This window comes from Symphodus melops (genome assembly GCF_947650265.1).
Source record: "Symphodus melops genome assembly, chromosome: 2".
In the NCBI taxonomy this organism is placed as follows: Eukaryota; Metazoa; Chordata; class Actinopteri; order Labriformes; family Labridae; genus Symphodus; species Symphodus melops.
The window spans coordinates 4,795,752-4,823,244 of NC_136692.1; the positions used below are offsets into that span (position 1 = coordinate 4,795,752).

General features: G+C 41.7%; 4 protein-coding genes across 4 annotated transcripts; 1 reads left to right on the forward strand and 3 right to left on the reverse strand.

Moving 5' to 3' along the window:
* Positions 1-1,718: 1,718 nt before the first annotated feature.
* Positions 1,719-5,764, reverse strand: LOC306819611 (zona pellucida sperm-binding protein 4-like). Its single transcript, XM_079337001.1, has 10 exons — positions 5,653-5,764; positions 5,417-5,539; positions 4,974-5,146; positions 4,627-4,724; positions 3,931-4,058; positions 3,530-3,710; positions 3,176-3,320; positions 2,119-2,195; positions 1,847-1,893; positions 1,719-1,764 (listed from the first exon to the last, which is right to left on the reverse strand). Exons 1-8 carry the CDS (start codon positions 5,738-5,740, stop codon positions 2,121-2,123), a joined length of 1,011 nt encoding a protein of 336 aa, XP_079193127.1. The 5' UTR covers positions 5,741-5,764; the 3' UTR covers positions 1,719-1,764; positions 1,847-1,893; positions 2,119-2,120.
* Positions 5,765-5,795: 31 nt separating this feature from the next.
* On the reverse strand, positions 5,796-11,115 carry LOC306819610 (uncharacterized protein). The gene is made up of 9 exons (XM_079337000.1): positions 10,612-11,115; positions 9,982-10,140; positions 9,691-9,797; positions 9,422-9,599; positions 9,031-9,143; positions 7,896-8,946; positions 7,337-7,464; positions 6,199-6,451; positions 5,796-5,974 (listed from the first exon to the last, which is right to left on the reverse strand). The coding sequence occupies exons 1-9, from the start codon at positions 11,027-11,029 to the stop codon at positions 5,811-5,813; spliced, it is 2,571 nt and encodes an 856-aa protein (XP_079193126.1). The 5' UTR covers positions 11,030-11,115; the 3' UTR covers positions 5,796-5,810.
* Positions 11,116-17,497: 6,382 nt separating this feature from the next.
* On the forward strand, positions 17,498-20,578 carry emp1 (epithelial membrane protein 1). The gene is made up of 5 exons (XM_079338401.1): positions 17,498-17,598; positions 18,497-18,587; positions 18,761-18,860; positions 19,149-19,289; positions 20,201-20,578. The coding sequence occupies exons 2-5, from the start codon at positions 18,513-18,515 to the stop codon at positions 20,359-20,361; spliced, it is 477 nt and encodes a 158-aa protein (XP_079194527.1). The 5' UTR covers positions 17,498-17,598; positions 18,497-18,512; the 3' UTR covers positions 20,362-20,578.
* Positions 20,579-21,288: 710 nt separating this feature from the next.
* Positions 21,289-27,202, reverse strand: f8a (coagulation factor VIII associated). The gene is made up of 12 exons (XM_079338400.1): positions 27,019-27,202; positions 26,591-26,637; positions 26,122-26,194; positions 25,011-25,170; positions 24,730-24,798; positions 24,520-24,640; positions 24,315-24,407; positions 23,863-23,927; positions 22,728-22,809; positions 22,547-22,593; positions 22,145-22,200; positions 21,289-22,025 (listed from the first exon to the last, which is right to left on the reverse strand). The coding sequence occupies exons 1-12, from the start codon at positions 27,075-27,077 to the stop codon at positions 21,944-21,946; spliced, it is 954 nt and encodes a 317-aa protein (XP_079194526.1). The 5' UTR covers positions 27,078-27,202; the 3' UTR covers positions 21,289-21,943.
* Positions 27,203-27,493: the final 291 nt, after the last annotated feature.

A 27,493-nucleotide genomic window follows, 5' to 3' on the forward strand; every position in this document is an offset into this window, starting at 1 on the left:
TCCAAAAGCTCAGAAATACAGTCGGGATCTTACAGTGTCCAAATGCTTATTTTCTCTCTTAATAAATACACAATTCGAGCCATTTCAAATTATAGGCTGAAATGAAGAAAAAAAAAACACGTTTCCTCTCTTTGTTTGCAGTGGTGGAAAAATTGAGTGTGGGCTTATCATGTCCAGCAAACCAAGATTTCATTCCTAACTCATTACACAATCAGCACACAGGCCAAGGTCTTCACAAACACACAAGCCCAGCTGTGAGTCATGCAGCATGGAGTACCTTATGTTCTCCAACTATTTTTATTGCTTGGATGACACCCAGTGGTCAAAGGCTACCATGAGAGGAGTAATCTTTAAAGCCAATTTGCTGTAGCAAAATATAATAAGAGAAAACAAACATGATTTCATAATGATTTTAACTTGCAAAGGTTGATAGGGGTTGGCTTACTAAATATGTATTTTAACCTTTAACCTTATTTGTATAGCACCACCATGTCTTTTACTCTCTGACCCCAGACAACATTCATTTTCCTCTCGGAAAACACTTAACAGATTTCAATTGAAGCATACCCGTTATTACAGTATATTATATAACAGTTCATTGCTTAATACAATTACTTTGTTTTGCTTTGAAATCGTAAGACTAGCTTCGTGCAAAGACTTCACACAGTAGTTTGGTTCAACAAAAAACAGCCATAAGTAAGTCTGAAATGGGGTTTTTTTCTGTTCATGCAGAGTAAAACAACAGCACATATAAGAGGGTATGCACTGGACTATTTCTTCTTGGCTGAGAGCAGTGATGTCTCACCGTCCTCATGACAATCCCATAAAAACAAATACTCTCATTTTATGGTCACAAATGAGATTTTAGTAATCGAGCGCTGAAGAAAACTGGGAGGCCCATTTCTTATCTTACAGGCGGCCAAGTCGTGCGTTGCCCCCAATTAACAGTCTCAAGTCCATGAATAATAAACATGTTATCATATTTAAAAGGTTGCCCTGCGTGATCAAATTCACTGTAAACTTGACTTTTTGAACACTTGGATTACAGGAGGTGTGGCTGGATTAGCAATGTGGGGATCTGCCCCATGGACCTAATACACCAAGGTCCACTGTACTCTGGAACAATTTGTAAGCACTTATCTTATGAACTGCAAGATTATTTCAGAAGGAAAACAAGAAACACGATAAAGAGAAAAATAGGCACAGGAGCTTTTGCAATGTGTCCTGCTCTTCTTCTGACCTAGAATAAATGCCTTAGTACACCTTGTTGTCATTCCTATATTAGTTTACTTTAATCAAATTAACACGCAGTTACCTGAAGATTGTGATATGCCAACAAAAGGACATTTCAGAGATAAGGTTGAGATCAGCACACAGAAGCTCTTTAAATCATCCGTATGTTGTTATAACTGTGTGCGACAAAGGATGGCTGGAAATAGTCTGAAGCTCCATTTCAGGTGCAATGATAATGCTGATGTGTTGCACCTCATTTCCCTCTCATATGCATCAGATGCAAAACATCCCTTTTTCTCGCCGTTTCATTTATAATGTATTGCTGTAAACCTACGCTGTCTAAGAGCCCGTCTGAGTCTCAGAAAGTCAGTCCACCAGGGCCAAATGTTCATGTAAACAATGCTGCCACCCACACTTTGATGGTGAGCCACTTCCTGCTGTAAAACCTAGTGGCTGCCAGTTTGGGAACAAAAACACACTCTCAGGCCTTTAGGAACTTTTATTGGTGGTCCAAGGAGTGATGTCAGGAGCCTGAAAAACAGAAAATATAGTCAGCTTGGACGTCACTTTGTTTCCTTTTCTACATGAGCTCAAGGTATAAAACATAGCTTACCAACCAGTCAGCTCCCACACAAACATGAAGCCTCTTCCACATTGTAACTGGAAAACAGGAAATGGATCAGTCTTGATAAATAATTCAAAACACTCCTCATTACTAAGTCATTGTCCTGCTGTCATGTGGAACTGCAGCCGCTGCCGGCTCTCTGGCTGTTTTCAGTCAGGAGTGTTGTAATGGGACTCATTCATGGGTGTTTTCATGTGATCTTCAAGAATTTAAAAAGGGCGTGGAGGGTAATACGAGGACAGAGTGCTAAATTTTCTAACCATCATTGGCCAAAGCATCCCTCGACACAGGGCCCATCCCGCGGTGAGCAGATTTCAGTCGAACACATGAAGTAGATCTGGAGAAGAGGCAGAGTACAGCAGGCTGAGAGATGCATTGTCCAGTATGAGAGCGTGCAAAGTACTATGACAAACAGCTGTTGCAAAACGAGAATTGGCCAAAATATGTGGCCTATGAAATGGACTTTCTACATTTTCCTGTAATGAATGCTGACTCAAGAGATTCAGAGACACAGATGTCAACGGTTTACTGTTCCATGGATTTTGTGTCTTTGCAGACGGGGGGGGGGGGGGGGGGGGACAAGTGTATATTTACTCAAAGTGGAAAGGCACACACTTTGACAAGTAAAGACAGAGAGCCAGCCCTCCAACTGTTTTTCTCAAATAAGAATAATTCCATCTTATGTGGTAAATTCATGCACTCGAAGCAGAGAAGATTTTTCATAGTTATATAAAAACATTAAACTGTTGGAAAAACTTTCTTGGAAAAATTCTGTTCAGAAGATTTTATATACACACACACATATACACAGAAATTCATGTGTTCTCTCTCTCTCATATATATATATATATATATATATACACACACACATGTATACATATATATATATAGTGCATCTTGGTGTACAGGCTTCAAACATGGTGAATTGAAAATCTTACTGTATCAAGGTTAGAAATAAATATATACTGTAAAAGCACATTAGAAGGAGAAACTTTTTTTTTTTTTTTTTTTTACACTCAGTTGTCATGGAGACAGAAATTCATGTGTTCTTTGGAGATGCTGGTTGGTGTAGTTTTCACCATGGATGGAGCCAGACCTACATTTACCCCTCGTTTATTCTTTAATGCTCGGCTAAACTGTCTCTCAGCTTCAAATGTACCCAACAAATCCTAAGGTTGCACAAGTTTTCCACATCTTGTTCATGGCACATAAACTTCTTGGAACATAAACGAAAAAAAAAAATAGGAGTCAACAAAACCAAAGTGAAGATGTGCCAATCATTATTTCTAGGACAGTGGGGCCTCTGTTTATCCTTACCTCTTCGTCAGGATCCTTGAACTCACCATCCGGTAGGAACTGGAAGGTGTTGATGGTGAAGCGACGGGTCTGAGCCCGAGGAGAGGGCGGTGTAGGATTCACCACAACAGCGTGCTGTAACGCCGAGTCCAAGGGGTTTGGACATCTGGATGTTAAAAACACATCAGTTAGACAATCAGATAGATATATACATATATAAAAAAACACTTCCCTTTATTTCTCCCTATGTCACCTCTCTCACAGAATAACTCTAACAATATATCATTATTTTTCAATGTGGGTTCCTTTTGCACTGAAGTCTTCCTGAGCTGAGCTCATTTATGTTTCCTTCTCATCAGAAATGCTTGGACGTACCCGTTGTAGAGCAGCAGCCACACAGATTTGCCAGAGCGAGGGTACGCCACACAGAAGTGAACCAGCAGCACCACATGCGGATCCGGGGAGTTGAGCAGCCGCACTTCCAAGTAAAGGGGTTTGTTCAGCAACATGTGCAGGGGCTGGTGATACTGAGGGTAGTAGCTGCTGTACAAGGCATCTGGGATTGAAGCAGGTGTTTAGATAGCAGCATGAAATCACTTGAATTAAAACCTTAAACCAAATTAAAGCTACGTTTTTTCCCATCCTGAAAGGATTCAAGCATTCATATGTTGCCAGTACATCTGATACTATTCCATTTATCATTCAATTATTGTTTTCCTCCGACGTGACGAGCACTGAAAAGTAGTTTTTTCAGTATTGCAATTCAGATCACCCACCTTTGGCAATCCTGAGCTGGACACCAAACATCCCCTGAGTCTGGACCTCAGGTCCCAGCGTGGGAGTTTTGACCATGTAGCTCACACTCAGAAGAGTATTTGGCACAAACCGGCACTCCACCAACAACCTGAGAGGGATACAGAACACATGCTGATAACAATAAATATACAGGTTTATTTTCACTCCTTTATTGGCCTTTCATATGCAAGTGTCAAAATATAAAAGAACCGCCCGTACAGAGGGAATCATCTAATGCTACTAAACAGTATGAAAACATCTGCCAAGACAGTCAATGTCACATAGGCATTAAGAGTTAGCTTCAATTAAATGAGTTTGGGCAATTACAACTAAAACAGGAAAATATATTATGGACCATTTTTGTTAAAGTACAAACAGTCCTGTGTCAAACTGTTTTTAATTAAGTAATGTTTGTGTGTTTATATTAAGATTTTTCACAACATGAAATTTAATCTTTCCCTTTCCAAAGATACTTTGATCAGGTTTTTGTACACATACAATATTAAAAAGGTCGTTAAGTGACCACAGGAAAAGTGCCATCAAAGTGTCAACTCGCTCTCGTTGAACATTTAGAGAATCCTAAGCCCTTCTCGCACATACGGAAATCTGCTGAAAAACTCTGGAGATTTCCCGGAGGAGCTGTATATGTGAAGGCAACAGAGCGCTTCAGTCCTGACCTGACAGGAGAATCTCTTGTGATGGTGCCATAGTTGAGGCTGAGTTTCTGAACCGTGTTGATGACCTCCACCATGTAGATCATGGTTTTTCCCACCATCTGTCAAAACAGAAACAAACATGGTACTTAGTTTATGATCACTAGAAAACATTGTTTGTTTCAGGAACTGTGATACATTTACATAGTTGCACCTTCAGTTCATAGTTTGTTTTTTATTGTCATGACCGTGTCGACATTAACAAAAACATACATCACGTGACAGGATTGTTTTTATTTCAGCAAACCATTAACCGCAGCAGACAAGCACTCCATTATGTCATTACTTTTGAATATGTCTTTCTTCATTACCAGTCTGCGCGTCCCACAGCTATCCATTGGGATCTTGAACAAGGCGTAGCTAGATGTCACTTTCTGAGGTTTGCAGGTGGAGTTACCGCCAGCAACAAGCAGGTCAGGGGAAAGAGGGGGATCAGTGAGGGAGGCCGGCACCAAGAAGACAAAGTGACGGTCGACAGTGCACTCTGGAGGAAGACGGATACACAGGCACGGTTATGTGAATGTCAGACAATTAAAAAGGTCAGAAATCTCAGGAGGCAATTGATAATGAGACCCAAGGTATCTTATACCCTTTACTCAATCTGTATCACTGCCAGCTTGAATCATGCTGGGCAGGCACTGAATGTGCCTCGTCACACGTCCAGCTGCGGTTACATTATCTAACCAAAACCAGCTAAACTGAACCGAGCCAAGTGGCACGAAAATGTCAATGGGGGACAGAAACTGCAGCTCACCATCCATGGGGTAGTAGCAGGCAGGGGGGTGCTTGCCGAAGCAGCAGCCCATGGAGAGGCACTGTGGCTGGGATACAGAGCTGTGTCCACAGGGGAGACGCTGTTCTTTGGGAAGGTTGCACTCTGAGGGACACCACCACAAATGTCAGCCACACGGTTAAAGTAACTCTGAATGGCCAACTGGACATTGGCGAGTTGAAAATCCTTTCAGAGGAGTAAAGATAAAATCCTTCTACCTTTTCCTGACACTTTGATGACCGGACAGGAAAACTGAGCCTCTCGTCCCCCATTTATTGTCATGTAGTAGACGGTGATGATATACATGTTACCCTTTCAGAGAAACATGTTTACTTAAGAGTTAATAGCACAGCAAATGGTCAATAATACAAAAAGGTCATATGCTCAGTGTGAAATCTGAGTCAATACTTGCCTGCACACTCATGTGGCAGCGCGAGTGCAACTGGAGGCTCAAACGAATTTTGCCATCTTTGCCTTTATTTGCAGAAAACCCACAGTGTCTTGGGGTATCACGGAGGTTCATCTGGTTCCCTTTGATGTCTGAAAAAGTTAATGTTGAATCATATAATTCCTTTTTTTTTTTTTTTTGAGAATTTAAACCGCACAATTAATGCTAGTGAATCAAAGTTAAAGTGTTACAGTGTTAAAACAAAAACCAGGCCCTTCTTTTCCCACCCCCAAAGCGGCCCCGTTGACCATGTTTAAATTCAACTCCTGCAGGGATGATGGCAACCATATGCACCATGATACACAAGCACACACACCCTTTACAATAATTTCAGAGATGGGACCAGAGGGGAGCTCAACATTCATCCGATCGGAGTAGCAGAAAACTTCAGGCTTTGGGACAAAGGGTAGACGAGGCTTGCTCTGTGTGGCGTCGGGTCGGGTGGGGGATGACGGTAATGGTGCAGGAGTTACAGGGGTAGTTTCATATTTGCATTGCAGGTCCACGGTCCTATACTGAGCCAAAGAAAAGTCCCAGAACTTCAGAGGGAAGGAAATGGTGGTAGGACTCTAAAAAGAAAGAAAGATCAAATCAGGTAAGCATAAACCACCATTCACAGCTTTCTGCTCCAGTCCAAGTTTAACTTAATAAACACAAAAACTGAGTTCTCCACAGCTGAGCTGTACAGAACAGAAAAACTCCACCCAGCACAGATGCATGCAGACTGAATGAAGCAAAGCCCATGTGGGATTAATCATAAAAATGAGCTGCTGACTTGGAAAAACTGCTGGCCCGTTTTATATACAAGCAGGAAGTTGTGTCATGAATCTCTTTCAGGACAATCCATGTGGTTTAAACCATCAGAAAACCCAAGATGTTGTCCTTTGTAGCCTCACTGTGTAAGACAGCAATAATAGGTTGTTTTTTTTTACAATCCATCTACATAAAGAATGGTAGAATAAGTAACACTTCAAATAAAAAACATACAAATAATCAAACCAACAACCAAGTTAAAAAATGTCAGCCTCTCATGTTATGACAGTAATGATGATAACTCAGCCTGTGTCTGTCTGTGCTCGACTCACGCTGTTCCCAATAAATTGCATGTATTGATCCCAGCCTTCTAATTAAAGTTCATGTCTGTATAAATAGCCGTGGCATTGTCAATATTGTGGAGTGAAAATTAGTCAATAAGTGTTTGTTTTTTTACATTGATATACTGTATAAACCAAATATGTCTAAGTGCCGGCGTGTGAAGGATTCCCTTGTTTTCTTTTCTGGTCAATAGTTTGATGAAATTGTGACCATCCCAAATGTCAACAATAATGTTAAAATGCATCTTGATTTAAAATGTCTCCCACTGCAATAGGTGAACACAACCCAATCATTAATAAAAAAAAATTTAAAATATAGTGACATGATTAAAGTAAACAAGGCATATCAAACTCGCTCACCGTGGACTGGCTGTGGCAGGCAGGCAGAGGAGAGTGAAGGAAAACCCCCCAGCCATCGCCCCCTTCCTGCGTTTTGTAGCCACACTGGGGAGGCACCTCGGAGAGGGGCAGCCACGACTTTACGGGGTCTGATGTCAGAAAAGATAAATGTTAGAGTCTCCATCACAGCCTGTATCAAACATAGACACAGTCTGAGTGACATCACTGATTGATTTCTGAAAAGGCTACAAAAGCTCTTGGAATGGTTGGAAATTGGGATGGTTGTTGGAAAATTCTATCTCAACGGAACTTCCAGTCTCCATAGAAACAGGAAAAGAGGTGGAGGTGTAGCTGAAGCAGGCCTTTAGGCTGACAGCCGTAAATATACCTGGGCAGCCCACCAAGATGTTTGTGCTTGTTCACCACCTTATTTGCCTCTATGAAGGTTTATTCTCTCTGATGGGCCCACTGCCCAACAGAACTGTAGTATAGCTTAACATGTAAATTATGGGTTTTTTTTCCTATGCACTGTACGTTACCCCTGGCGACCTGCCCCACACGAAGCACAAACAATACTTACCTCTAACCTTGATAAAATCTTGGTGAGCAAAAGGCAGGTAAACCACCATCCTGTCCATCAGACACTTCAGCTGGGGCGTCTGTGGTGTGGGCCCAGGAGGGGGTGATGCTGTACTTGTGGTGGTGGGAGAGGAAGTAGTAGAAGGCTTTTCAGTTGTCATTGGTGGAGGAGTCTGAGGATCCTGGGGCACCGGAGGCTGGGAGTATGGTGGGAAAAAACCATGGTAATAGGGATATGGATAGTAGCCGCATGTGTTGTGACTGGATGGGTGACTATCTGCCTGTACAGATTCTGGTTCCTGAGTTAGAGTTGTTTGCGAGGGGAAGTGAAGAGGTATTTGGGGATCAAACTGATCAGAGGGAGCGCTGGGACTGTGAGGGGAAGCGGAAACAGGCTGAACCTCAGGAACAGGGTTTGGGTGGAAGAAATGTCCATAGAGAGAACTATAAGGGGAGGGCGGATAAAATGGGTGCTGTGCTTGATCTGAAAGTTGTTTTGGAGGAGATGGTGGGCTGGGGACGGCAGCAGGTGCAGCAGTGGGTTCAGGATAGTCAGGTATCTGATGATAATATGGATAGTAGTAAGGATTTGCTGGTGGCTGGGCAGATGGAGGAACTGTAGTAGTAGTAGTGGTTTTTTTCGCTGTAGTGGTCGGAGCTGGGGTCACCGACGGGTAGTACAGCGGCACATATGGGTAATACCCATGGTAAGGACCAGCAGGTAATTGTGGAATCTGATAGGGAGGTCTTTCCAGCTCTGGGTCAGAGGGGGACTGCTGGGGTTTTGGCCGTGACCCAGGTGGGCTGCCAGGAGTGGGTCGAGGGGGGTGGACAGGAGGGTAGAAATGGGGAAGCTGCTGGGAATGGAATCCAGGGTAGGGGTATAGGGGGTATTGAGGAAGCTGAGCAACCTGCTCTTGGGATGGAGGTGGTGTAGGAATAACAGGATCTGGGATATATGGAAACTGAATATTCCCAGGAGACAGATAAGGAGATGGACACCAGAAGATGTATTCCTGATAGTTTAATGTTAGCTGGAGATGGAGTCCATTCTGAAAAAAAGGCATCACATAAAAATTTGATCGGTGAAAAGTCAGCGGCAGACTACTAATATCAATTCAAGTAATACAACTTACTATTGTGGTGATACAAGGAGCACTGGAGGGGATGAAGAAGGTCAGCTCTCCAGGATGGGAGTGTACAGGGTACGCACACTTTTCAGATACAAAAGGACCCCTGAATCCATTCACTGGGAAGTACATCAGGATTTTCTTTAAACAACTTTCAAACATAACATTTGAATACTTTAAAAAAAAAAAAAAAAAGGTAAAAAAAAAATATCAAACCAAGTTGAAAATATCCAAAAATTAAAATAAATGTATACCGTCCGATGGCATTTCTAAATTCATTCAGGCTGTGATCCATTCGGATTCCATTTTATTTAGCAACACATTCAAATACAGAAGTTTTAAGAACTGTTGTAATCAGCAACAAAACACTAATTATTCCCAAAAAGAGACAACATACCTACTACTTCCATAATGGGCAAATCCTGTTCCGGCCAAAGTATCTGCAGTACCATGCCGTAAGGGGAGCAGAAGACGGAGGGAGCAGAAGGAGTCGGAGCAGGAGTGGATGACTGCATCGGGCAGGAGAGCTTCAGCGGGATGTCCCTCCACAACAGGGGCAGCACATAACTGCCATTCTGTCAGAAAGATAAATTTGGGGGGGGGGGGGGTAAATACAAGACTACATAACTGGGGGGTGAAGTTATACATGGATGCTTCTTCTGGTACCTCCTGTGTGATGTAACATGCATCATAAGACACCATCATCTCTGCTGTCCTCACTGTGTAACCACACTGTGGAGGTAAATGTGAGGGGGAGATGGGAAAGTCCCCTTCTGTAAAGACAAAGGTTGAGCAACTCATTTTAAATGTGAGGATAATAGAATGATTAATATAGCCATTTATTGTAATGTGTGTGCTCTTTGCAGAGTTTCAATAAATACTGGCATCCTGAAGAAAGTAAAAAAGCAGTTTATAAACTCCACAAATCACTTTCATAGTTTTCATCACACGTCCTACCTCTGTAGACTAACAGGTGTGGCAGTCTTTCTCCAGATGCTGTGAAGGTCATGGAGTCTTTGTTGCACTGCAACAAAGGCCTGAGGGCCAGCCACTCACTGAAAGCTTGACTGGAGTCATGTGACGGGCCCATAAACTCCCCCTGGACCACATCAAAACCTTGAGTACAACAAACATGTAAATAAGAGAAGATGTGTTTATCCGCATAAAGTGTTTGGTGTAAAGAGTCTAGTTCACACTCCCAAATTCACAAGTGAGAATTGAAGCTTATCATTAATTGAGTGATTCCTTTAATGTGATTCAAGGCATTCTTCTGCCTTACCCACATTGCAACTCATGATCTGGATACAAGTTTCAGCTTTAAATTGCTTACCATATGTAGCCTAGACTTCCAGGCTACATACCTGCAGGTAAGGCAAGCTTATCTCTCTCTAAGAAAAAACATGTTGACAGAAATGTTCAAATCCGCAGGCTTCAGCACATAGATAGATAGACTCAAGTGACGTCACTGGAAATAAGCCACTTCCACGCACTTCCCTCTCGAACACTAATTTTAACACATTTACTGTGAGAGACCTCATCCTGGATCAACATGCAGACTTTGAATCCTTTAGTCGCTATTTGGGCTACCTGGAGAATCCGCTTGATATCCATCCTCCTCTCCAGAGCTCGAGGACGAAGACTTCGGTTGTGGGTTGATGTGACCAGTTGAACCATTAAGAGCGAGGTTCCTGACTGTTTTATCCGGTGTATTACTCACACTGATATGCGAGGCTGGCCCTTTAGGGGGGCCAGTAGATTCACTGATGCCTGGCTGGACGGGTTCACGCAGACTTGGACTCTTGATAACGTGTTTAACCCGCTGCTGGACGTCGGGGTCATATTCAACACTTCCCCACCTGCTGACATTAGACTGTTCATGTTGTTGGTAAGTCCTTAAATCCTCCTCCCGCTGTCCTAAACTTACCGAACAAGTTAATCGAAACGCTAAAAAGTAAAAAGTTATCGCCACTAATAACAAATTAGTTTTCTTCGGTTTGCAAGACATCGCTGTATGGTTGACGCTGTTTGCTCACGCGCGCTTAGAGGCGTCACCTGAACATGATGGCGACTAATTAGGGGTGATTAAGAATGGACCAATGAGAACGCTGCAGGTAAGAACAAGAACATGTTGAGCCATACAGTGTAAGGCATCACTCGATTTAAAAGTAATAGATATAATTTTAGTTGAAGCTTGTTTTGACTTTAGGCTTGTCATAAATTATTTGCACAATGAACAAGAGAGTATGTTCAGCATGCAGGGATGAGTCATGAGGTGTAGAGCAAGTCTGTGTGTTAATGTGTCACATCGGTTCTACTTTAGGAGTCTCTAAGGCCACACAAGGGCTTCCAGTTAATTAAAAAAAAGTTTAGGACCTTTAGCCTTCGGGGTAGGCCGTGGTAATCGAGTAGTTATGAGAAGAAATTAAAGTGGGATCTGACAAGAAATCATGTAGACCAGGGGTGTCCAAAGTGCGGCCCGGGGGCCATTTGTGGCCCTTGAGTAGATTGTTTGTGGCCCTTGACTTCGTTCGAAGAATTAGAAGATTTTGGCCCGAGGCCTCATCAGATGGCATATTTCGTACTTTTTTTCTTTTTCATGTTAGCAAGGGAGACCTATAAAAGCCTGACTATTCTTTCCAAAAAATTAGAACACAACCGTTTCCCACTGCAATTAGTTATTGTGTATTTACATTATTTTTTGAAGAGATCAAAATACAAAAAGTTCCTTCCAATATTTAAGAAAAAAAAAAAAACAACAACCTGTGGCCCGAGAGCGATTCTAACACGACAATTTTGGCCTGCAAGAAAAAAAGTTTGGACACCACTGATGTAGACTTTTAGGTGCAGAACTCTCAACAACAGTGGATGCAGGTTGCATGTCTCGGATACTGAAGCTTCAGTGTTTAGCCTGCTTTGTATCGATCTTAAAACCTTTCCACGTTCTGACTTCTTCAGATTTTGCACCACAAAGTCGAAAGGAGGACATACATCCTGCATCATTGTGGACAGAGAAACCATCATCGTTATCGTGGCATGCCTCCTTGATATCTGATTACAGTGTGGTCATTTTACATATACTGTATCTTACATATTTGTCCTCAGGATTCAATAGAGGCTGAAATATCATGAGTTTTTTTCTAAAGCCAAATTAACGGATCAGATTAAAGCACTTAATGTACGTCAGATGAGTTGTTCTTGTGTGGTGAGTCCATGTCTGAAACATTTCACCTGAAACCCAAAATATCTATATGGTGGTGTTAGATAAAGATATCACCAGTTGATCCACAATGGCTGAAAACAAGCCTCTTTTGGAAAATTAGGAGTTTATCAGTTTTATTTCTTTATGAATTTGTAAAAGTGTTTATGAATATTTTTGTAGCTGAAACAGATCAAGCCAGGTAATAAGTAAAAACAGCACCTGTTCCATGAAACGTCTCTTTAAAATCAACTTTTCAGAAGCAGCCTTATGTCTTAAAAAACGAAAGCCTTTGCGATGGACACCCACGGCACAGTTGATGTTAAATTGAACTTTCTGAAGAGGCTGACATGTCGGGATGAGAATAGAAAACTCCAGTGACTCAGACGTGACATACTGAGGGGAACCAGCACTGCTCGGCGAGGACCCACTCACTACTGTGAGGATATGACAAACCAACAAGGGTCAGATGGTTTCAATCTAAACTTCTATTCAGACTCGCTGCCAGAGGAAAGTACTTCCTTTGGCTTTCTTCCTCCACCCCCTGACAAAAACACAGCTCTGCCATGATTTTCATCTCAGCTGCACTATAATGAAAACAGAGACTTACTCAACTGGCTCCACTCTATCAGCACACAGTCAGTATTGCAACAAGCTGTGTGACACAGAGCTTGAAAGAAATGATTCCTTCTAAAAACTGAACCCCAGTGATGGTTATCACCTTTCAAAGACAGAGAAAAGCATCAGACTTTCTTGTTCACCTTAGAAAAACATTTTGTCCTGAGGTTTTCTGAATTCACACTTATTTTTTATACAATCAATGATTTTTTAATAAATCAATAAATTGTTTCCTACCTACCAATATGAGGTACTTGTACTATACTCAAACTACAACTTCATACATCAGGAGGGAAATATTGTATTGTTTCTCTGGGTCATTTTTGTTTCACGTGTCTCCTCCAAATGATTATTAATGGTTTGATAGACAATAATTGAATGTTGTGATAATAGTCCTGTGCATTTGTTTACTCTGTTTTGACCTGGAGCAGGTCTGTGACTGTTGCACATTTTTAATGTATGTGTATGTGGACGAAATGAGAAACTGTTCTCTCAGTATTCCTCTGATCCTCAGGCGTCAACACACCAAGAAATGAAGCAATGCTCAGACAAAGGCAGGAAAGAAGAAGAGAACTGCAGGGACGTGAGTCTGCCTTTTAAATATTGTTTGATTTAAAGTACTATAAAAATCATCTGGACAAAGGTTTCATGGTAAAGGAAGTTTCATTTTCATGCCAGAATGTGAAACATTTCATAGTTCTGTCATGGTTTGGTTTTGTTCTGCATTTAATCCTGTTTTAGTTTTCATTATTTCCCTCGTGTTCTGTGTTTGCATGTTCCTAGTGTGGTTTACTTTAGTCCTTAGTGTGTTTTCCTGTATCCTTGTGTTCTCCTATGTTGCCTGTTAGTTTATTTCCTGTCTTGTGTTTTAAGTCTAGTCTTTAGTGTTTCCTGTTTTATTTTGTAGATCTGGTTTTGGTGGTGTCAGTGTTGGGTTTTACTTTGTACTTGTCCTCAGTGTTCTGGTCTTGTGTCCTTTGTTCCTTGTGTTTCCCGCCTTCCTGATTACCCTGATGTTCCTCACCTGTCTCGTTAGTATCACCTGTGTCTGATTACCCCATGTCTATTTAGTCTCTGTGTTTGCCTGAGTTTCTTGTCGGTTCATTGTATTGTCATGTCATTGTCAGTGTCTTTCGTGTGTCGTCATCTCTGGTTGTTGCTTATCCCTGCTCCCTGTGTTTTCTCCGTCTTGGTTTTTGGATTTTGGTTTTGCTAAGTAAGTTTTTGTTTTATCTTTTTGTTAAATAAATCTTTAGTTATTTTCTGCAATTGGGTCCTCCTCTCCTGTTTCCTGCCTGCTTCACCGTGACAAGTTCTGCTTTATAAAGATCGTTATTTAATGCTTTCTCTTATTAGTTTATAGATTTAGATTATTTGCAAAAGGACAGTTTGAGCTACTAAACATATAACCAACATGTTTTTAGAGGAACATCATTCTGTTCTATGTCAAATAACTATTAAGTCAATACCAAAGATGCTATGATTGGGAAAATCAGAACTAATGCAGACACCAATGTTTGAAATAACAATTTATCCCATTGCTAATTCTGATTCCAATGTGTTCATATTTTTTACATTTTCATGCAGTGTTTTAAATTTCCTGTAATTAAGAAACAAAAAAAGACGTTGTAGGCGAAACTACATAAGGGGGAATCTTTGAAGTTTTCTCCTCTTCATCCTTTACTTTGAGTGTAGCTGTAAATGTTTCTAAAAGGTCGCCTTGAGTCAGCTAATCACATCATGTCTACAGATTGTTTTAACTATTGTTGACACTATACAAACATTTGTACGAGAGCGTTTAGCCCTCAGTGTAGATCCAAGCCAAACCACAGAAGCAATACATTCGTCTTCCTGTTGAACTTCTATCACCGTGGCTGTACATTCTGTACGTTCCCTGCTCTCGGCACTGAGCCACGTTAACTGAATACTTGACTCGCTTCATGTTATTGAAACGGCCACAGATGAGCAAAGAGAAGTGTTGGTGTAATTCCTTATTCTGATGTATTTCCAGGTCAGTCTGCTCGTTCTGTGTAAATCTGTGCTGTCAGTAAAAAATAAAGGACGTACTTATATCTCTCCTCATCCCACCTCCAGGAGGATAAAGCAGCCTTTGTAGTGTTCAGATCAAGACGTCCCTGGTCCATGTGGTATCCAGTGAGAGACCACAGCCTCAGGGGAGATAAGACAGAGGCAGAGATTATCTGGGTCTTGTTAGAACAAGAAGAGCTTTTACTGTTTTATTTTCTGCATGTAGATGAAAGTATTTAGATGTATTTCCTCAGTAAAAAGTGCTTAAACGACACTTTGAAAACACTCTGCGAGATTGAAAATGTACAAACATCCCCTTTGGCTGTTCTAGTACATATGAAATAGTATAACTTGTGAAGCAACATTAAGCAAAGTAACAATGGCAGGTACAAACGTCCTTTAACAGGCAGAGACATCGAGCAGAACCAGACTCATGTTGAACAGACGTCTGCTGAAACATCTGTGTCGGGCTTGGAAAGTGGGATGCAGGAAGAAAGAGAATGATAGAGTCCAATAAAGCAACATAAGAACAATTTAAAGCTACAACATCAGTCGTAATGGCAACAATAAGAGTGAAGCAGGTGTTCATGAGCAAGGACTGAAAAAAAAAAGAAAATTAAAAGATCCATTGAATCCTGTCTCGGTCCTCCGCAAAACATTCTGTTTATGAACACATGATGTGTCTCGTACGTTGTGTGCAGAACTCCAGTTTTGTTTAGTAACGAAAGCTTGACTGATAAGGTGTATACAGGTGATCGGGATTATGAACACAGGAAGTTTCATCACGTTGAAATCAGACCGGCTGGAACGTTCTTATTACTAAACCCTAATTTCTAGGACCTTTTTATTTTATAGTCATATTGGATGAAGGAAAACAAAATGGAGTAAAAGCAGCACCAGTGAAAAACTGTGATTTTGTATTTAGAACAACCTGATGAACAATGCAGCTCTGCACACGTCTTTTGAGACTGTTCAAGAGCTCTCTCAGCTGAGACAGGTAATAAAAGGCTCGACTGTGTCTGCCCACTTATCCCCTAATAACATGCTATTACATGACTGCAGCCACTAACAACTCCTATCTGACCGCCTCTATTACACACATCTTTGTTTGTCTTTATCTGAACGGGCTGGTATATTCATCTTTGTGTTGGATGTCTGCGATAATGCTCATAAGTTAGATTTTTTTTCTCTGCTCAGTCCTAACCTTTTGTGTTTCTATTTGACAAAGGAAGAATGTCAAGTTGAAACGAATGTCTCGTAGACTACTAATGAGTTTAAATGCCAGAAAAAAAGTTCTTAAACTTCTCATTTTAATGACATTTCTCGTAAAGACTCGAGCGGCTGCAAGTGATACGTGGAAATACCAAGGATGAGAATGTCAAAGTAGAGCTGATGTAAAAGCTTAATGAATATGTCGCCTATAATGCTCTCCCCACCTTCACATAAACACTGATCCGGCCCCATGGTCCGAAAACATTACGATAATGTGCAGACTGAAACTGATTTTATGCGTTACACTAACTCACACTGGACTCTCTCTGTTGACTGCACACTGTGAGGACTTTTATTCTGGAAGATACTCTCACTATTAATCATACACATGTTCCTCCACGAATGAACAGCTCATTCATTACACATTTTTTACATTTGGTGTTGTATATAATTTGATATTGCTTGCATATCTTATCTTGTTGTGTTTCAGGTGTACTGCTGTCTTAAAGCTTTTTTTTTTTTGCATTAAACCTTTGCTGATTGTGTTGCAGCAAATACCAAGTCAGATTGATTGTATATGTAATTGATACAATTTGGGGAAGATAACTCACAGTAAAAACACTCACGTTCTTGGCATTTAAAGGATAAAGTAAAATTCAAAGTTTATCAAAGTAAAATGTCATGTGTGTTTAAGCATCCCTGGTCAATTAAGGGGATTCTGACTGCAGATCCCCTCTTTAGATCACCCACTAAATCTATGTGCCCCAACGTGAGGAGAGAAAACTGCACTTCAAATTCATGAGCTTAATAATAGTGTGTCTCTCTTTAACAAATCAAACCAGCAACAATAAAGCAGCACTTTGATTTCCTATTTTACTGTTTATTTCATCAGTGTGTTTCAGCGTTAGGAAAGCTGAAGATGCCTCTGGTGTCACTTCACTGCTGTCTGTGTCTCGTCTTAATGTCCCAGCTTTGTTGAAGTCATTATACTTGCATAATGAACCAGCAAATGTGTCTGAAGGCGGAAAAAAACCCATTAGCTCAGCTCTGCATGCCATTCATCTGTCCATACATAATGTCATATTCATGAGGAAACAGACTCAGCTGAAGCTGCTGTGGCCAGGATGAGGCACAGAGGTGAGACACTCAAATGAAGAAAAACATTTGGAAGCAGCTAGTGAGGAGGGTATTTGAGGAATAATAAGAGCCAACACATCACTGCAAGTCCAGAGGCTTGAGGTTTTTAAAAAAGCGTTCACGATAGATGAGTTTTGAAGTCTTCACTGCTCTTTGCGCAGCTGTTGGAGTTTAAGGATGCAACCTGAAACCTTTTGGTTAGTCTGGAGATTTCATTGAGGAGGGAGAAAAAAAAGTAAACTTTCTGGGTGGGGCTTGGTGAGAGGGAGTAGGGAGAGGGAAAACAGAGTGATGTGTGTGCTGTGAATTCAAAGCTGGGTGGGTCTACTGTGTCTCACATTCCCAAATATCTCCCGAGCCGTGCCGCGTCAAAGCGCTTGCAGGTAACGTTTTATCCACGCCGTTTGTGTTCTCTAAAGTCTTCATAGTTTATTACGAGGCGCGCTCGTGAGTCATTTGTGTGATTTTTCTGTTGTGTGAAGTTCAGGAAAAAAGTAAACATTGAGCAGTTTTTCAGGAATGTGCGGATTTGACGTTAAGCGCAAAAAAAGGGCACAAAGTGGACGCGCTCTTCTTCACTTTTTACACCAAAAAAAAGATGAGACGATAAAAAAGTGTTTTTATTTTTATTTGGTTTAACATTCAGGAGTGTGTTGAGTGTTCATGTGGCTGTGGTGTTCTCGCGCTCTTTTCAAAGTTGTCTATAGTACAGCAGGGCCTGTGTGTGTGTGTGTGTGTGTGTGTGTAGGTGTGTGTGTGTGTGTGTGTGTGTGTGTGTGTGTGTGTGTGTGTGTGTGTGTGAATGCCCTAACACCGTCCAAACAAATGCGCCTTTCATGTCGACGGAAACAGACGGAGGCCAATAAAGTTTGGTCATTAAACAAACCGCTGCCTGTTTTTTGGGGGTTTTTTTGTCACTAAAAATTGATGTTGCTTATTTAAAGCTCTCTTCCTCTTTGTTTACATTTTTTTTCCTCTTCGTGGGACGTTTTGAAACCTGAATCCATCAACAACGCCTTTAGAGATTTGAATCCGTTTGACAGCAGATGTGTGTTATTAAAAAAAACGTGTGATGCAAGTTTGGACTTGCATGTCACGGCTTACCTCTCAGGCTTCGAGTGTTCTTCCTCTCTTTCTGTTTGAAACAGTATTCATTTGGGGGCGTCTCTGTGTGTGAGAAAGATAATGGGTGCTTCCTCATCCACAAGCTTTTGTTACAATATCTCTGTTCCTGGAAAAATAAATAATGAAGTGCATCCTTCCTCCTATCCCTGTTATCAGTGTTTAGAAGGCCACGATGTTGATGCTGGCTGGAATCGTTGTTCTGCACATCACCACCATCATCCTGCTGCTGGTGGCCACCATTGATAATGTGAGTGAATCTTTTTCTTTTTCTTTTCTTTGATACAACACTGAACACACAACAATGCTCAGAAGAACGGACGTTTACATTATCACAGTATGTTTAAAACATATATCAGTCATGGCGAACTAATACATGTACATGATGTTGTTGCTACCTGTGATTTCTTCCTGTGTCCTCAGGCCTGGTGGGTCACTAACACGGTGTCTACTGACCTGTGGGGCAAGTGGGTGTTGACGGGCTCAGACTGGCATTACACCAACCTCAGCAACTACCCAGAGGGTAAAACGATGGAAGCTTTAATGGAGGGGATTGCGAATGGGCATGGGATTGAAAATAAAGTTTAAATGTTGACTTGATCAGACGTTCCAGATGTTCAGATAAAGAAAGGGACAGGCTTTTAAATAGAACTGATCCTGACTGACCTAAAGTGAGATAATAATAAAAAAAAGAAGTGCTATTATAATTCATTGTCAATCATAATGTGATCAATTTAATGGCATGAGTTGAATGTTACTCGTACCTGTGTTATGGTGACTGTGTGTCTGTGCTGTCATCTTGCTGCTGCAGAGTTCCTCCAGGCGGTTCAGGCCACCTCGGTGCTGGCCTGCGTTTTCGCCATCCTGGCCTTATTTGTGTTTGTGGCCCAGCTGTTCACCCTGCCCAAAGGACAGAGGTTCACCTTCACCGGCGTGTTACAGCTAATCGCCTGTAAGTAACCTGGAGTCAAAGCTTCTGACCTGCAGCTGCAAGAAATATTGATTTATGTGCTCGATTCTTACAGCTGACATTTGTACACTGTACATGACCTCAGGGTTATTAGACTGAAACTATTTTACATGGAAGGACTGAGCATCAAACACTTCCACAACACCAGACACGACATCTATGTTAGCAGCAGCGTGCTCAGCTTGTCTGCATGGTTGTGTTAAGGATGGTCTTTCACTCATGGGACGTCAACAGTCTGCAGGCTCTGAATCAGCGTGTTTTACATGAAGCTGAACGTCCGACCTCAGTGACACACGACTGATGATGGTTTTTTAAACTTGAGCCTTTATGTATGTCTTAAATATCACACTGTAGCCACTGTACTGTTTGTTTTGAAAAACAGCTGACAACTTTGTTTACAGTTTTGAAATGATCTTTAGGAGACGACCTGGTGAATAATAACAGACATTTACCAAACTGTTATTGACTAACAGCTAAACGATCAAGAGACAGACAAGTGTAAGCTGCAGTCCTAAAAACAATAGGACTACAATAACTTAAACCATTTTTTTCACACCAGAATATTATTTAACCAAACAATCTCTTTGACCAAACTTCGTTGCTTTACTAAGTCTGGAGCATCTTTAAATCATTGTAATCATACGACCATCAAAGCATTAATCTGTCATCATTAACAAGTTTCAGCATCAAACACTGACAGGACTTATCCACCGTGAAGCAGCTGTTCTGTTTTCCTTCATCCAATAGGATTAGGGTTTAGTAATAAGAACGTTCCAGCCTGTCTCATTTCAGACTTCCTGTGTTCATGATCCCGATCACACGTCAGGAAATGTCTTAACCTCTCGACTGTCCCGTCTTCGTGCATATCAAAGTTGTCTCCCGTCCCCTCGCAGGCCTCTGTATAATGACAGCAGCCTCAATCTACACGGCCGAGCTTCACGCCAACGACACAGAGGGAGGGTACGGACACTCCTACGTCCTGGCCTGGATCTCTTTTGTCCTCACCTTCCTCCTAGCAATCACCTACCTCGTCCTGCAGAAGAAGGGCGAGTGAGGAGACGGATAACAAAGGGCAGGCCTGGGACCAGATTCCCTGTTTGGATTTGGGTGGGTGGAAGGGTGGGGGGGTAAACAGCAGGATTTTTGTTTCAAGTTTCAGGTCAACAGAGAGATTGATCGACATTTGCAGCTAGAAAAACGTGTTGGGAATGATGTTCAAATGCTAACTAGAGCCATTTGTGTCCTTACTTTAAATATACATTGGAATAGAAGCCAGGCTTACACAACATGAAGCGCTCAACGGTTTGACGATAGATTTAGAGAGAACTGGGCCGCCTCTCAAAGCCGTCGCCGCTAAAATAAATAGGAACAAACTCTTATCATTTCATTACTGTAACAGGACGAGTCACACTTTTTTTTTATTTACCTCCTCACTTTGTTGCTGAGAGCTGGATAAGAGGATCTACTCTGCTCATTTCTGTTCATGTTTAAGGATGGCAGACAGTTAGCTTAGCATCAAGATGGGAAACAAGGTTACATGCCAAGCTGAAGTCCAAACATGAGTCTCTAAACTCTCACTATGTAGTTTAATTTTTTACAAGGACAGATGGTGAACAGGTCAGGATAAAATGAACAGTGGGTTATTTTTTTGTAATCCTTGTACAACAGTTTCCCATATCTAACATGTTATCTGTTCAGATGCTTTCAGTAGCTTCCTGTTTACTTGTAGAGTAATAAAAGTGGAATAAATGTTTTCATCGAAATCTCAGGATAAAAACTAGAAACGTTTCCAAACACGTCAAGCAGTCAGGCCCCTTTAAGAGAGGAAGTTTATGTCGATGTTCGGGACAAATATCCTCTGGTTTATTCCCCTCGTGAGGCCGACACTTATCACTTCAGGTGTCCAGAGTCGATGAAAAGCCGGATCTGTGAAGTGACAGCGTTCCAGTTTAAGTACTTGACCAATCAGAGAAGACGAGCCTTCATTTTCTGTACAAGTGGCTTTAATCATGTATCATTATTTTACAACTGAAGTCTAGTGTATCCTTTTTATCCATGTACATTATAATCAATATATTTTTGTAACATTTTGTACTGTTGTTTTTTTTTAAACCATGTCTGATTCTGTGTAGTCGGCTGCTATCTTTAGAAACGTAGACGAGCCTTCAGCGGACATCGCTGTTTCATGTCACCGTGTTTCATAACTATTCAATCAAAGGTTGTGTTTGTAATTACAGTGGAATAAAAGCCATATTGTTTCATAATAAAAACAAACTATATCACAAAGCTTGTGTGTTTAATCTGAACTGTGAGCTGTGATGGTCACAGTTACATAATAAATAGGTGTGAACGATTTAAATTCAGAGTTTATATTTGAATAAATGTCCGATCAGGATCATAAAACAGAACAAACCACTTCTAAAGATCTAATTGAACATTCATACATTGTTTAATCTTCTTCACTTTGCCTGTTAAGAGCAAAGTTTGTCTTCGTGTGTGTTTCTCAGTGCAGGCGACAACAGAGCGCTTCTAAGAACAACACTCCTTCAGGCCTTACAACAGACCCAGTCAGGAAGAGGAATGTTCCACTATATAAAGTATCGCTCCCAGAGGAAGTGAGTCAAAACTGGACTGCACTAGATGCCTTGCCCAGACGGTGTGATGCGCTCCTGAACCACCAGGTGGAGAAGATGATTCTGCTCTGCAGTTAGAAACGGCCTGGAGGAAAGAAAAGAAACACAATCAGTATGGAAAGTTAGGATGAGAACTTATAATAAAAAAAAAAAAGCTGCTCAACCTCCAACACATGATGGAAACGGACACATCTGAACGCTCACCATAGCTCAGTCTGGAGAGACTTGAGGGACTCTGTGTCTTTCTCCTGACACGCCATCTGCAAAACAGATCTGCTGTTATAAAGTGCCCGCATAAATCCAGAACGGAGGATTCAGACGACCTTGACAAGTCTGTGTCAGCGTTTATCATCTCTCATATCTCCGGCCTTTTCATCCCAAAGATAACCACTCCACAGCACGTGGAATATTTCAGGTTCAGAAATAAGCATCAGCCGTGAACTGTAGATATCGACTGTTTAACTAACTCCGACACGACAACGTCAGAAGTCCAGGGACGGGCTCGGGCTCGTGAATCAGTGCTCTGTGAAGGATGCCCATCACTTTTCCTGTGTGAGGCAGGAAGGGTCAGGAAATCCTGTGAGCTATGTGGGTAATGAAACTCACCACGACTGACTGCAGGAGCAGGAAAACGTTCTCGGGCAGGAAGGTCACTGAAGGAGAGGACGAGAGCCGAGTTAACAGCACTTCAAATAAACGACACATGAAGTATTCATGATACAAATATCTGCTCTACCCGCGGAACAGAACTGTTTCAAACGGTGTGCTTTCATAGCAGTGCGTTTACCTTGACTGTGAGGGTCAAAAGACTCCCATGCGTATCGCTCCAGGGTCTGAGCGTGTTCTGGTAACAGCTTCTGAGGCGGAGGCTGAACAGGAAGAGAGCATTAATGTGCTGCGGCTGGAGCAGTAAGTCACGGCTGATATCAATACTCTTGGCATCAGTGTTCTCTTCTGCTGCGGAGGTGTTCCCTTCTTTTAAAGCCTCTGTTCTGCTTCGTGGCAGGTTGATCTTTGGCCAGTTGTTTGGAGCAAGTATTGGCAGGTGTTCATGTTGCTAAGTATCTGTGGTAAAAATACTCAGGAAACAAACAATTCTGTTCGACTCCATGTTCTGAACCGTCCGCTTCCGAGGGGCAGAATGCAGAACTGATTTGATTCACAACTTCTAAACAACAGTTTCGTATTTGTTGAGCTTGTTGTATTTTCCCTTCAGTCACCAAAACATTTTACAAAAGCTGTTTTCACACGTGCACTCCTGAACATATCCAGATCATTTCAGGAGGAACGCTTCGGAGAACCTGGCTGTTCACATAATGCTCCTGTCAGACAGGAGGGGGGAGGGGGGGGGGGTCTCGTGAGGTAAGACGTGATGTAAAAAACACAACGCCGAAGTAGTGGACGAAGCAGCAGAGTCTGCTAGCGAGAATATTTGCCTTCGTATGAAAGCTATGTGCAGTTCAACAGAACGCCAGCAGGAGAAGAACGACCCGACGGACAGAAAAACACGATGCAGCTGTTGAATTACTTGCACGGAGGTCGTAGCGGTGGCGTGCGGACAGACTAGGCACGGACTTCTGCGACGTGATGTATCCACCTTGACTGAGTGAGACACTGACTTTAAAGGGATACTTCACCCATTTACATGAAACCTGGAAGTTTTCTTCATGTGATGCAATATGACGCTTTTTGCATCACATGAAGAAAACTTTTAAGCAAAGAAAAACACATTTTTCTCGTCTCAGGGCAAAATGAGGGTTGGATTCATGACCATTCAACACTACTACCATGTTTCTAATGATACAAAGCTTCATGCAAATGGGTGAAGTATCCCTTTAATGCTACAAGTAAAACCTGCGTACCTCAGGGGGCTTTTAAATCTTAAACGGAGGAAATCCCCTCAGACAAACTGTTCAGCTTACCTCCAGCAGCATCAGCAGCAAGACTCTGGAGATCTCACATTTTGCTACAATGTCCAGAAATGCTCCTGTGTAAGAGAACACACAAAGACACAGAGGACAAATGAACATATTATGACACATCAACAATCACACAGAAGACACGCTGCTTCAGCTTTAGATTTCTCAGGTACGTTTCATCATCCAACATTTGATCTTTGGATGTTTGAGACAACCCCTCCCTCCTTCTGTGACGGCCCTCCACCTGACTCTGCTCACTCCTCTACCTGCATGGGCGGGCCTTCGCTTCAGAGCCAATAAACACCCCCCGTGTCATCGCTCTCACAACGGCGGAGCAGACTGCAGCGTGTGGATGCTTCGAGCAACCCGTAGAGATGGAATGAATCCTTGAAGAGGCGTACACTGCCACAGTCCTCACTATCATACATCACATAAGAATATGAATGCAGCCTTACCAACAGGTGTGCTGGTGCCTGGTAGCTGCAGTCCTCTCTCCTGACACATCAGCTGCATCTCTGTGAACACGGACAACGCACCGTCGTAGTCACCTAAAAAAAAACAAAAAAACAAACGAGACATGTCCGTCTCAAACCGCAGAAGATCAAGAGGAACGTAAACATAAACTTTGAACGTTTGATGAAATAGACTGAGCGGACTTACGGGTGAAGATTTTACACGTGGCCATCTCTCCCATTGACAGCAGAGCTTCTATTGGAGTCTGTGTCTGTAACTCTGCAGCCCTCTGGTAATGAACGATGGCTTCTCCCGGTCTGTTCATCTCCTATTGACACCACACGGCCAGTTTGGATCGACAGGTTATCTCGTGTCCAGTAAATCTAATTTAAAAAACCGTGTTCTCGGACGTTTTACCTTGAGCGCGTTGCCAAGTTCTAGACATAAGCTGGCTGCCATCACAGGCTGGTTCATCTCGATGTAAACCTGTAGGCCATTTGAACATCAGCATTACTCTTTCACGCTTCTATAAGGAAGTGTGAACTATACTGGGAGGTACTTTATAATCCTCTACAGACTTTAATACGTGTTCTTCTGCCAAACTAGTGGTACAAACTACAGCGACTTTCACTCCTCAGATACCTTCAGAGCACACCTGTCCCTCGACTGAAGCTGTCAGAGAAGGAATCCCAGTTTACCTTTATGGCAAAGCTGTAGCAGTTGAGAGCAGCCTGAAGATGCTCATCAAATCCTGGAGCCTGCAGCGCCCTGTTCTCCTTCTCGGACGAGAGGAAGAGGCGGGCAGCGTCCGTTAATGCCAGAGCTTCTCCGGGAGCGTTGAAAAGCGTCTGCTCGCACCTGCAGTCAACACGCGTCATCGTGAGCGTGAAGGATTCAGACTCCCTCTGTCACTCGAGGGGTTAAAAAAAACCCGAACCCTGAGACAGCACTTTTACTGGGACTCAAAATAAATCATGTTTTCATCGACATCGCTTCGATTACACGATAAACAGACCGAGTTTGTTTCACAGATATTCATGAACATAAAAGATGTAAATATGGCAGATTATAACCTTAACAACATTTCCATCATGTTGACTTTACACATGCATGTAAACATCATAAAAGACACAATGGTTTTGTAAAATGTGGTTTGAAAATCTCATGAGGTGAAAAAACCCAGAACACACGCAGAACGTCCTGAGTGGACGTGACAAACATCACTCATCATTCTAATAACTACAAACAGAGATTCTGCACATCCAACATTTCTTAACATTTTAATTGTTCTTGTTGGATGGCCTACTTTATAACTTATTTAAACTTGAGCGCGAGGGATTTACTCCCACTCGCTCCCCAGAACATTCAAGTGGACTGGATGCAGATTTTTAGTGTCCGAGTCTGGCCGAGAGTTATCTTAGTGTCAAAGAAAGTAGATGAGTTCGAGGTCAGCGCCTGGTGAAAGCTGCTAGAGCCAATTAGATGAAGCTGGGGAAATACAATTCTTTATTGCTCCGTACATGGTGGCACACTTTATTCTGCAGCATGAAGCACAAGCACATAAAGAGCAGCAGACTAAACGTAAAGGGAACTTCAGAACAGTTAACTAAGGTGACCACAGAGCGCCTCCTGTATTAACGAAGACACGGGTTTATTTAGTGACTCTGGTGGAGACCAGCCTGTGTAAAACTGATGGAAGCAAAAAGTTGTTATTTTAGCAGCCTGCTCTCCGATGACAAACATGGAGCATCTTGTAAAGGTTTAACAAGTAAGGAAACTTGGCCCTCATCCTCCGTCGTAACAACTCACCGAGCCATGGCCAGGTTACAGAAGGCAGCATACTGAAGGCAGTCCTGCTGCTTCAGCTCCTTGGCCAGCTGACCTGAAACACAGAGACACACAACCACATCAACTCACACTTTAAATCATCACTGGCCACTTTAACCCACAATCCTCTACACATTCATCATCCTGTTGAGTTCATCTCTATATGTAGAGTCTTCTGTATATATCTTCTACTATTTTTCAAACTGTATTTATGTTACTCTTTTATTCCGTCTTTGACTTTTTGATTTTTGTATTGACGCTGCAAGGCCCGAATTTACCCAATAAATTACTGTTATGTTAACTTACATCTTTTGAAGAGAAGAGAAAGTGACAGATGCTGATGTGTCATAATAATAATAACAATAATAATAATAACAATAATAATAATAATAATAACAATAATAATGTAAACATGGGCATGGCGTTAGGTTAAAAAAACATCTGCGCTTACCAAACTGTTCACTCGCCTCCGCCACATTTGGCTTACGTAGAAAACGTCTGTGTTAAAAAAAACAATACAACAACACATCATATTAAATATTATTTAAATATTAAAACATCAAAATAATATTAAATTACCTCTTTAAGAGTTCATGATAAAATGTTTAATCTTTAACTTCAGCTGTCAGACACGACACATTCCTCTGCTCCTCTCATTCATATGAATTTAAATATTTAAATGTGTTTTACATGCACATCACACGAAGTATTATAAATAAGGTGACACCTGCACCGCTAGCAGTGAGTGGCTAACAGTTAGCTTCACCGAGCTAACCACCATTTATCTTTATCTTTAGCAACATTAACAAGTAAACTTTGGCTAAATCTGAAACCTGGACGTCGTCTGTATTTAAAGTAAAATGTCTTAGGGTGCCTTACTTCTTCAGTTTATTTGACACAGCACGGTATCTCGCAAGGAAATCGCCCTCTGCAGCCATGATCGATACAGAAAAAAAACACAACAAACCAACCCGGAAGTGAGACCAAACGACGCTCGGAATCTCCGGCTTTCATTGGTCAACGTAAGGGGGAAACATAGGCGGGGCTTATGGCCATGAGAATGACGTGAGAGAGAGTTTTAAAGAAAGTCAGAAATCAGGCCGACACAGGTGCATGAACAGATGTATTTGATTTATTTATTCTTTTTTTTAAATGTGTTTTATAGCCACGAGATTATATTTTGGATATTTTCCAGCACTGCACAATTTTGTTCACATTATACAACTTTTTTGGTCTTACTTGGTGTAGATTCACATTTCAGAAACACATAATTTACAAGACTTGTAATGGAGTAGTAGCTTATTTGTATTTATTTATTTTTTTATCAGGCTTGCTCCAACAGGATTTCGTTGTA